General features: G+C 47.0%; 1 protein-coding gene across 1 annotated transcript in view; it reads left to right on the plus strand.

Moving 5' to 3' along the window:
* The window catches only part of rbpjl (recombination signal binding protein for immunoglobulin kappa J region-like), a 71220-nt gene that overhangs the window by 35614 nt on the left and 23308 nt on the right, over positions 1-12298 (plus strand). The window contains exon 5 of the mRNA XM_068048631.1: positions 9566-9681. Coding sequence (XP_067904732.1) covers positions 9566-9681 — 116 coding nt within the window. The remainder of the gene's footprint in view (positions 1-9565; positions 9682-12298) is intronic.

The following is a 12298-nucleotide window of genomic DNA, read 5'->3' on the forward strand; positions in this document are numbered from 1 at the left end:
TTGTCCACCACCGAATGTTGCAGACTGGCACATTCCAAGGTCCAGGACTACGTGCTGAGGGACGCACTAAAGCTTGGGGCAGCCGCAGCAAAGGTTCAATGGGGAAAGACCACAGTGTAAGGTTCCCCCACCAAGCTGGACTGAGGGGCTGGATCCATGGGAAACCCCTCGAACTATATCGTTAATATTCTCAATTGCTGTAAATGTAAAACTGTAATTGACATGACAATTGTGTAACGGAAGGGTTGGGAAGAAACTCATGACAGTCTTGAAGGAAACTGATCTCCCTTGCAATGTTTGTATTTTTTGGTGCTGTTTGGAAACTGTTTGGCAATGTAATTTTTACAGATTTTTATGAATAAAGTATATTTTGGAAATAAAAATAAATAAATAAATTCAAATCCCAACATGATAACTGAGGAATTTACGTTCAGTTAATTAAATAAAAAGAAAGACTAATATCAGTAATGGTGACCAAGTGTCTGCTGTATTGTCATAATAACCCAACTGGTTTCAGGGAAGGAAATCTGCTCTCCTTACCTGGTCTGGTCGATATGTGACTCCAGACCCACGGCAATGTGGTTGACTCTTAACTGCCCTCTGAAGTGGCCTAGCCAGCGACTCAGCTGTATTCAAGAAATTGGCTCAGCATCACCCATCTCAAGGACAATTGAGGATGGATAATAAATATTGGCCTTGTCAGACTCCCACGACCCATGTATGAATAGAAGAAAGGTTAGGTAGAAAGGTGTTAGCTAAGGGGCTGAGTTTTTGTGTTGTTGTTGAATATGACAGACAGAAAAGGCCCATCTAACCCATCAATCCCATCCCACCAACAGTCATGATGCTGAAGCCTCATGATTGAATTCTCACAGAACCTTACAACACTGAAAGAGGCCATTCATCCCATTGTACCTGTGCCAGCTCTTTGACAATCGCCTCTCCAGCAACAGTCATGCAATCTCTTGGCCGAGGCAAAAAAAACACAGGATAAAAATCCAAGGCCAATTAGGAGGCAAAAAACCTGGAAAATTCCTCTTCCCCCTTCCCCCAGGAATTTCTAATTTCCAAATTGGCCCACTCCCACATTTCTCGAACTGAGTGACCTGGAGAGAGGTTGAATTTACAGGGTTATGGATGCACTAGATGAAGTATTATAATTTTTTAAAATGTTCATTAAAAAGAAGTAGTATTTCAGGCAGTTTGGTATAGTGGATGAGAACACTGACCTTTCACCTCTAGGACCTGGTTCTGATCAATAGGGCGAAGGTTTCCTCTGTTGTTTGGCTGCAGGATTGGATGAGAAATGAGTTTGGACCAACACCAAGACAGTTCCTAGTGAGCATGGCACATGGTAAAATGGTGCCCAAAATCTGGTGACAAATGGGCATTTCACACTTGATGGAAAGTGTGTCAGAATGGAAGTGCTACTTTGGTGCAGCAGGCACTGCCCATTTCTGGTTGAGGCCTATTTTTAGAGCAGACTGTCAAACAGTGCACTGTGCAGTTGGCTAGATCTCAGATTGCTTGATAGCAACGATTGGGTGCCTAAAATGAGGGAAGTATCATAAAGAATTCACAGCACGGTGAGAGGCCATTCGGCCCAACAGGATTATGCCAGTGTTTATGCTCCACAAGAAGTCCTCCCTCTCACTCTACTTCATCTCCCCCGATCAACGTCACCTTGTATTTCACTATCCCTCATGTATGCTATTTGCTCTAACCACTCTCTGGGTAAAGATGTTTCTCCTGAATTTCTATCAGTATTGTCCTTCGATGAATTCCAAAAGCATTTCACCAAACAGAAGCTCTTTCTCACCAAAAAATAAAAACACAATATGCTGCTTTTTTCTTCGAAACATTGCTGTTTTGACACAGTAACCTCTGTATAAATATTACATGTTTAAACCCTGTAAAAACTGCACTGCTGAAAAGATTGCAAACAGAAAGTTTAGTTTAGAGATACAGCACTGAAACAGGCCCTTCGGCCCACCGAGTCTGTGCCAACCATCAACCACCCATTTATACTAATTCCATATTCCTACCACATCCCCACCTGTCCCTATATTTCCCTACCACCTACCTATACTAGGGGCAATTTATAATGGCCAATTTACCTACCAACCTGCAAGTCTTTGGCATGTGGGAGGAAACCGGAGCACCCGGAGAAAACCCACGCAGACACAGGGAGAACTTGCAAACTCCACACAGGCAGTACCCAGAATTGAACCCGGGTCGCTGGAGCTGTGAGGCTACAGTGCTAACCACTTCACCACTGTGCCGCCCCCTGAAGTGTTTCCAGGCCCCGAAACCGCCCCCATCAGAAAACTGATTTGCATCACGATTTTCACGGGTCGGGGATGGGGTTGGTGGGGGAGGGGGGTGCAGGTGGTGGTGGGATCTCTTAATTGATGTGGAGATGGGTTTGCTGTGCAATTGGAGGCTGAGGGAACAAAAGCTGGTTAGGGGAAGTATGGGCCCAATTTAAACTCACCACGGGAGCCATTACTGAGGCTGCCATTGGACAGAAAGAGGAAAGCTGCAGAGACTGTCAGAGTCTTAGACAGCACTGGAGTCGAACCAGATGTCTCTGGAAAGCTGAAGGCCTGGCAAGCGGGGCAGGGCTGCCACTAGGTTCTCAGATGCAGACCTGAATGTCAATGCTGGAGGCCGTGAGGGAAGAGGAAGGAGGCCCTTCTCGCCCCGAGCTGTGCCCACTCACCTCTTTGTGCAGCTGGGGCACCTTTCTGTTCAGCATCATCTCCCCCCACCTCCTTTTGCTCGTCCTGTCTTACCTCCTGCTCCTACTCCTCCCCATCCCCGATGAGCTGTCTCCTTCCAGGGCCTCAATGTCCTCAAGGTCCACACCTCCCCGGACCACCACAATGACCCTGGCAGGAGGGTAGTTGAGGCACCACCCGACTGGTCCAGGCACAGGAATCGTATCTTCAGAAGCCTGATGTTCTGCTCAGTGGTTGTCCTGCTGAACAGGTGGCATTTGTTGTACTGTCTCTGTGCCTCCATCTGGGCTCCCCTACAGGGGTGAGTGGCCATGTCTTCAAGGGATGTCCCTTGTCCCCAAGGATCCATTCACAGATTTGGGGGTTGGAGTGAATATCTGAGGCAACCTGGATTGGTGGAGGATGATGGAGTCATCCCTGTTTATCCATGTCTGGCACTAAAGTAAAATGGGAAAGGTAGCCAAACCATGGCTTACAAGGGAAATTAGAGATAGCATTAGATCCAAGGAAGAGGCATATAAATTTGCCAGGAAAAACAACAGACCTGAGGATTGGGAGCAGTTTAGAATTCAGCAAAGGAGGACCAAGGGATTGATTAAAGAAGGGAAAAATAGAGTATGAGAGCAAGCTTGCGGGGAACATAAAAACTGACTATAAAAGTTTCTATAGGTATATGAAGAGAAAAAGATTGGTGAAGACAAATGCAGGTCCCTTACAGTCAGAAACAGGGGAATTTATTATGGGGAACAAAGAAATGGCTGACCAACTAAATGCATACTTTGATTCTGTCTTCACAAAGGAGGACACAAATATCATACTAGAAATGTTGGGGAACACAGGGCTTAGTGAGAGAGAGGAAATGAAAGAAATCAGTATTAGTAGAGATATGGTGTTGAGGAAATTGGTGGGATTGAAGGCTGATAAATCCCCAGGGCCTGATGGTCTGCATCCCAGAGTACTTAAGGAAGTGGCCCTAGAAACAGTGGATGCATTGGTGGTCATCTTCCAAGATTCTATAGACTCTGGAACAGTTCTTACAGATTGGAGGGTAGCTAATGTGACCCCACTATTTAAAAAGGGAGGTAGAGAGAAAGCAGAGAATTATAGACCAGTCAGCCTGACGTCAGTAGTGGGGAAAATTCAAGAGTCCATTATCAAAGATTTTATAGCAGAGTACTTGGAGAACAGTGGTAGAATCGGGCAGATTCAGCATGGATTTACAAAAGAGTAATCATGTTTGACGAATCCAGTGGTTAGCACCGCAGCCTCACAGCTCCAGGGACCCGGGTTCGATTCTGGGTACTGCCGGTGCGGAGTTTGCAAGTTCTCCCTGTGTCTGCGTGGGTTTTCCCCGGGTGCTCCGGTTTCCTCTCACAGCCAAAGACTTGCAGGTTGATAGGTAAATTGGCCATTGTAAATTGCCCCTAGTGTAGGTAGGTGGTAGGGAAATGGGATTACTGTAGGGTTAGTATAAATGGGTGGTTGTTGGTCGGCACAGACTCGGTGGGCCGAAGGGCCTGTTTCAGTGCTGTATCTCTAAATATAAAAAAATATAAATACTAGAATTCTTTGAGGATGTAACTAGTAGAGTTGATGAGGGGGAGCCAGTGGATGTGGTTTATTTGGACTTTCAGAAGGCTTTCGACAAAGTCCCACATAAGAGATTAGCGTGTAACATTAAAGCGCATGGGATTGGGGATAGTGTATTGCGATGGATAGAAAATTGGTTGGCGGACAGGAAACAAAGAGTAGGGATAAATGGGTCTTTTTCCGAATGGTAGGCAGTGACTAGTGGGGTACCGCAGGGATCGGTGCTAGGACCCCAGCTATTCACAATATACATTACTGATTTGGATGAGGGAACTAAATGTAATATCTCCAAATTTGCAGATGACACAAAACTGGGTGGGAGGGTGAGCTGTGAGGAGGATGCAGAGAGGCTTCAGAGTGATTTAGAAAAGTTGAGTGAGTGGGATAATGCATGGCAGATGCAGTATAATGTGGATAAATGTGAGGTTATCCACTTTGGTAGCAAAAACAGGAAGGCAGATTATTATCTGAATGGCTATAAACTGAGAGAGGGGAATATGCAACGAGACCTGGGTGTTCTCGTACACCAGTCGCTGAAGGTAAGCACGCAGGTGCAACAGATGGTAAAAAAGGCAAACGGTATGTTGGCCTTCATAGCGAGAGGATTCAAGTACAGGAGCAGGGATATCTTGCTGCAATTATACAGGGCCTTGGTGAGGCCACACCTGGAATATTGTGTGCAGTTTTGGTCTCCTTATCTGAGGAAGGATGTTCTTGCTATAGAGGGAGTGCAGCAAAGGTTTACCAGACTGATTCCTGGGATGGTGGGACTGACGTATGAGGAGAGATTGAGTCGGTTAGGATTATATTTGCTGGAGTTCAGAAGAGTGAGGGGGGGATCTCATAGAAACCTGTAAAATTCTAACAGGACTTGACAGGGTAGATGCAGGAAGGATGTTCCCGATGGTGGGGGAGTCCAGAACCAGGGGTCATAGTCTAAGGATATGGTAGAAACCTCTCAGGACTGAGATGAGGAGAAATTTCTTCACCCAGAGAGCGGTGAGCCTGTGGAATTCGCTACTACAGAAAGCAGTTGAGGCCAAAACATTGTATGTTTTCACGAAGGAGTTAGATAAAGGGATCAAAGGGTATGCCGGTGAAAGCGGGAACAGGTTACTGAGTTGGATGATCAGCCATGATCATAATGAATGGCGGAGCAGGCTTGAAGGGCCGAATGGCCTACTCCTGCTCCTATTTTCTATGTTTCTATGAGTCATAGCAGTGACCAGGTAAACATGGAGAAAGCTCTTGTTGTGGTTGCAGATCTTCTGAAAGTTGAGGGAGTGGAAGTCCTTCCCTGTTGATGAATCTGATTGGACAGTCACTAGGTACCTTGATGCCCTGCGCATGGGGGAATCCAGCAATGGCAGCAAAATCTAATGCCCTCTGTTTCTGTGAAGCTGCATCTGTCGTAACTTGAATGTACTGTCCAGCTCTGGCAAGAGGGCGTCAGTAACCTGCGAGGTGCAATGGTGTACAGCCGTTTGCAAGATGCCTTAAAGGTCTGCAGCTGCTCCTTGGAAGGAGCCAGAAATAAAGAAGTTCAAGGCCATAGTGACTTTTACAGTTATTAGCAGGGCATGGCAAGCATTACTGTGAGGTGTGAGGTCTTTGGCAACAAGGTCACAGATGTCTGTGATCATCAAATTGTAGAGTCGCATTCTCCTGCATCTGTGGGTCTGGGTCATCTCCAGGAAGCTCCATCTTCAGCGGTAGATCCTGTGTTGAGGGTATGGCCTGCGTTGCCTTCCTGCCTCTCTTTCCTCTCCGTGCCCTCCTGCCGGTTGCGGCTCTGCCTTTTCTGCGGAGGGTGTTGCCCCTCATTGCCACTGAGCCTATAATCTGAGAGTCGTGCCCCCATTTCCAGTCGCAGCATTCCTTGTGGGCAGGTGGCTGTCCTATTGTGACTGGCAGCCTTGGACCCGACCTGAGAACTGACTGCCCTCTCTCCCCACCACCTGCCCCGTGCCAAGGGCACCTCTTTCTCAAAGACCGATTCCCTCTTTGCCCTGCGGACCCTCGTATTTGGCCGGGGTAATTCCCTGGTGCAGCCATGGTTGGTCCCCCATTCTGTACCCGCCTCCCTTCAGCTGGTCAGCTCCAGACAGCGTGTGTAACCCATGTGCCCCATGACAATTTCAACATCCCCCTTTCATGAGCTTATAATAAGCTCCTTAACAACTGTAATTGCCCTTAATCGGGTGACGGACAGGATCAATGTCCTGCCCTTCCCCCACCCCGGTGAACATTTCCGGCGCCGGGAATGGAGTCTCGAGACCGACATGTTGGTCGGCATTGGTATTTTCAGGCCCTGCCCGCTTCTGTTCCCATCCCCGGCGGGGCCTGAAAAATTCAGCCCGAAAAGTTGCCACGAGGTTTGAGCTTTCTGGCGGTATTAGAAACAGATTAAACTACTTTGTCCTTCTTTAATAAACCCATTCCTTTTCCCACCATTGTGACCTAGCTTGAAAACACGTAAATCCACTTTGGAGAAATATATTGGTGATCCAAGCATGATTGTGAGCCAATCTGAGTATTCCCTCGCACCCGGCCACTTCCTGTTTATTGCCAATGTATAGAATTCCCAACCTAAGCGTGAAATGCTTCTCAGTTATCTGCTTTTAGCAAAGCTGTGTCCACAAAACATCGCCAACCTTCTGCCAAGTTTAACATGGAGGCAATGGGACGATTTAGAACACTAATGGTTTCAGTCTGGAGTCTCGGATTCTGTTAGTTTTGTTTAAACTGGATCTCTGACTGACTTATTAAGTGGACTGGGCCATAAGGTTCGCACCTAAGGATTGGAGAAATCCTGATCCAGGATTACCCCAGTCCAAGCATAGCATTTCTTGGCAATGTAGCTCTGCTTTAATCAGGACTGGGCTCTGTGGTGATCCGGACTGGGAGATGTAACAGAAGGAAAGAGTATGGAGCACCAGGCAGAGAAGCAATACCTTTTGTTGATGAACAATTTTAATCCCTTCTCTCATGCTTACACCCTTGCCCAATAACTTATATCACAGTGGCAAAGAAGCAGAATTAGGTTTTACATCCAGATTAATACATTTTTGAGATTACAGAGCAAAGTATATCCACAAGAGAGGCAGTGTTTGTTTGTATGCTGCTGTTGTGTAAGCAGGTGATGGTTGCAGCGATTCCTTGGACTGTTGAACAGGGAGCTTCATGTAGCTTCTGATATGTGCCTTGGGAGCCTAGAGGTCTGCTGAGGGGATCGGACTGCTGGCAGGTTCTTTAGAAAGGGCATTGCTGTCAGAAAAATAACTTAAAATTTTTGCAAAATTTATTTCTGTGCAGGAGGGGGTTCAATATTTTAAAACCCCAGTATCAAATTCAGTTATTACTGTGTAGTGTGGGTTAGATGAAAGGGAAATCTCCTTCTGCGTTTCTCCAGTAACGCACTGTAACCTGAACCTGAAGCAAAGCTCACGTGTTGCTGACATTTTTAATTTCTCAATCCAACATTCTTGGAGTGAGAATGACGGTGAAGGTTATCTTGTTGTATGCTATGGATTCATGCAGGACTGGATAAGGTAGATAGAGAATCTACTTCCTCAGGTGGGTGAATACAGCACAAGGGGGCGTTATCTTAAAATTAGAGCGAGACCATTCAGGAGTGAAATCAGAAAGCATTTGTTCACACCAAAGGGTAGTGGAATCTGGAATTCTGTCTCCCCTGTAAAAAAAAGGCTGTAGATGCTAAGGGCCTGTTGAATAGAGTTGAGGTACAGGACAGCCATGTTCTGATTGAATGGTAGAACAGGCTTGAGGGGCTGAATGGCCTCTCCCTGTTTTTATGTTTCTGTGACTTGGAACTGAGTTTCCATCCCTTAGACTCATTGAACTATCAGAGAAGAAACATACATGGCGTATTTTGGAGTTGATTCCAATTCCTAGAGATGAAAAGGCCATTTGTAACTCCAAATAATGTGCAAGCCAGCAATCTATTTAGGCTTTAAGAGGCTGGTGATAACTGTTTTTGCAATGTTGTTATCTTTGGATAGTTAAGGTGTAGCAACAGATATTCCTCTTGCATTACGGCTATATTTGTAAAAGCGACTGTTTTGGTAAAATGATTTTCGTTCGGTACTGCTTCAGAGTTTATTAGAATGCTGTCGAGGGTGTTGGAGGATGTTATGGAATTTTCCGGATAAAGATCAGGAAAGTTGGCACATATTGCTAGGTTCCGTTCAATGTCCGATTGTCCTTTGTGATGCCCAGTTATTCTGTGCAGCAAGAGTAACTACTTCACACAACAAGTATTGTGCGTCATTCCTGGGATTGCTGTTTGATTTACACAAGTGTAGGTGAGAAGGGAATGATTTTGGTAACGGCTACCATCTTGGTCACATTGGAAAACACAGTGGTAGAGAGACGGAAATTAAAAACTTACCGCACGCGAGAAGACCTTGGAATCTGCTTGATTTGACTTTTGAGTGGGAATTGCAATGGTCAACGGCTGAAACAGGCAGGAGCCTTTTCAACAAATTTTTAAAGAGGGGCCCTATGCTGGTAGCAGGATTCCACACAATCTTCAGCTACCAATCAGCAGTTCCACCAATTAGTACCCAGTCGAGAGCAGCCTAACCAGCATTCCTTAAAGGGCTGCTGCGAAAACAGGTCCAAAATCTCCGTGTCCCCTGATCATTCTGAGGCCACAAGGAATTGCCAGCCAAGCAGTGCCTCCCATTAGATTTCGTCCCTCCTCCCTATCCCGAGTCTTCTACCTTTAACATTTAACATCTGGCATGGTTCTGCGGAAGTGATTTTCAGCTCCCCCTCCCCCACTACTCATTGGGCGTTGGCAGCTTGCCAATCAACTTCAAGTGAGGCCTGACCATGAAAATTGGGAATCCTTTTACTGGTGGATATTTAGAGAATCTTCTGTTTCTTTGGAACAGGACCCTCGACCCCAAATTCCCTCAGACTGTCAAGGCCACTGCTCTGCCGTAACCTTGTCCCGGAAATGTGGAGCAAAGACTGGTTACCCTCCTGGACAGGGTAACACCACCTTCCGAGTTACAGTGGGATGATGGCAGAAGGTCTGTGGAAATACAGGGGCCAACAGTGCCCCGGTCATTGTGTCGCAGATGTTGGGGGAGAGAGACAGATGTGGTATGGTGGAGCAGACCTTTGTCCAGACCTGCCCTCGTCTAGATGGACTGAGTGTTAGCCAATTTACCTCGTGAGGTGACCGACACCAATTTTTGTTTCAGTATGTGGTCTCAATGAAGCGAGCTGTCGGCTCTGTGGGTACATGGGATTGGACAGCATGGCCAACAGACAGGAAGCTGCATTGAAAATCAACTTTGAAGAACAGCCGGACTCCAAGGTAAGAATGGAAACGTGCTTGTTTCTATACTGTAGTGTCTATTCTTTAAAGTCATTGGCCCTGGCATTCTATCACACACGGGGGTGGGTTGAACGGTTACTTTTTGCAAGCTGCCGATAATCTTGCCAGTGCCCACCTGTTTGTCCCCAGTTCTGCTGCTTTAAATTTGTTGGGTGAGGGGCACCTGAAAATCCACAGTCGGGACCAGAAAGCTGTGCGGTCCCGGAGAGCTTAAAGTCTCCAGCAGAGTTTGTTGGCATTGAAGTTAATTCCTAAGTCCAGAGACTTCAGCATAAAATCTAGTCTGACATTCCCAGTGCAGTACTGAGGGGGTGCTGCACTGCACGTGGTGCCATCTTTTGGATGAGATGTTAAACCGGGGCCCAGTCTGCCCTCTCAGGTGGACATAAAAGATCCCACTGCACTATTTCGAAGAGGACCAGGATGGCCGAATATTTATCCCTCAACCAACATCACTAAAACAGATTATCCGGTCATTTCCACCATGTTTGTTTCATTGCAATAGTAGCTTCAGTTCAGAAGTATTTCATCGGCTGTAAAGCGCTTCGGGATGTCCTGAGGTTGTGAAAGGTGATCCAGAAATGCAATTTCTTTCCTTTTGATGGTCTCTGCTACAGACAGTAACCCAGTGATCTCAAACTCTCACCCATGGCTCACTCCCCCTAAACATCGATAAAACTTAGCTTGCTACAGGTGCCAGTGGTTACTGGCTGCCCTCTGACCTTACAAAACCTCTGTCCCTGAGGGACCACAGCAACCTGACCACAGCAACCTGACCACAGCAACCTGACCCAGCAACCTGACCCAGCGACCTGACCCAGCGACCTGACCCAGGGACCTGACCCAGCAACCTGACCCAGCAACCTGACCCAGCGACCTGACCCAGCGACCTGACCCAGCAACCTGACCACAGCAACCTGACCACAGCAACCTGACCCAGCGACCTGACCCAGCGACCTGACCCAGCGACCTGACCACAGCAACCTGACCCAGCGACCTGACCCAGCGACCTGACCCAGCGACCTGACCCAGCAACCTGACCCAGCAACCTGACCAAAGCAACCTGACCACAGCAACCTGACCCAGCAACCTGACCACAGCAACCTGACCACAGCAACCTGACCCAGGGACCTGACCCAGCAACCTGACCCAGCGACCTGACCCAGGGACCTGACCCAGCAACCTGACCACAGCAACCTGACCCAGCAACCTGACCCAGCAACCTGACCAAAGCAACCTGACCACAGCAACCTGACCACAGCAACCTGACCACAGCAACCTGACCCAGCAACCTGACCCAGCAACCTGACCAAAGCAACCTGACCACAGCAACCTGACCACAGCAACCTGACCCAGCAACCTGACCACAGCAACCTGACCCAGGGACCTGGGTTTATAATTGGAGTCATGGCATATTTAAATTACTTTCAAGCGGGTGCATCTAGTCGAAAGACTAGTTGTGCATAAGACCAAGATAAGGAGCATAGAATTTAGGGTGAGGGTTTTAGAGTAGGATTCGGGTTATAGGGAGGGGGAGATAGTGTTTAGAGTCAGTGAGTTGGGTGAAGGGTCAGGATTTAGGAATTGGATTACAATTGGGCTGTTAGGCTATGCTAAGGGCTGTTAGGGTTAGTTCAGGTTAGTTAAGATCAGGGTTGAGGCTTGTGAGGTGACCGACAGGTCAGAGTTAGGGTTAGGATTAAGGTTTGGACTTAACGGTTAGGGTATGGGTTAAATTACTTAGGGTATAGGATTGGGGTCTGCAGTTAGGATTCGGGTTTTTTGGGTGGGCTAGTTTGCTAGCGGACATCAGACAGAATCCCCCCCCGGGAAGGTGGCGTGGGAAGCATTGTGACATCACATTCCATGTCACTCACTCTTGACCTATATGCTCCTGCTAGTGGTCAGATGGCCATTTACCAGCCATGCTGAGGATATCCCGGGAAAGATACATTAAGTTACAGGGTTACGGACAAAAAGCAGTGAAACTAAGCACAACAGCTCTTTCAAAGAGCCAGCGCAGACACAATGGGCTGAATGTCATATTTCTGTGCTGTAATTTTATGATTCTTTGACAAGGAGGCAGAGCAGCATTCCAGATTTCCACCTCTTGTACTTTTACCCCAAGTCCTGGAAACTGGGTCTCTATTGGGCTCTCAGCAGACAAAAATTGACCCTGTTACCTCCCAGTTCTTTCCTTAACAGTCTATTTTGTTTTCTATATTCTTTCTCACTTGTGAGTGTTAGATGATTAAGATTTTCATAATTCAATAGCGTTCACTGGTCAGTGATGTGAATGGGAATTGCTTATCGTCTGATCCATCATCCTCGGCTGACTTCTAGCTTTTAACCTTTCAAACAACAACAACAACTGACATTTATATAGTGCCTTTAATATAGCAAAACGTCCCAAGGCACTTCACAGGAGTGTTACCAATCAAAATTTGACACTGAGACACATCAGGAGATATTAGAACAGCTGACGAAAAGCTTGGCCAGTGGTAGGTTGTTTTAAGGAATGTCTTAAAGGAGAAGAGAGAGAGAGAGGTATGGAGGCAGAGAGGTTTAGGGAGGGAATTCCAGAGCTTAGGGCCTC

Source organism: Heterodontus francisci, chromosome 16 (genome assembly GCF_036365525.1).
Source record: "Heterodontus francisci isolate sHetFra1 chromosome 16, sHetFra1.hap1, whole genome shotgun sequence".
Taxonomy (NCBI): domain Eukaryota; kingdom Metazoa; phylum Chordata; class Chondrichthyes; order Heterodontiformes; family Heterodontidae; genus Heterodontus; species Heterodontus francisci.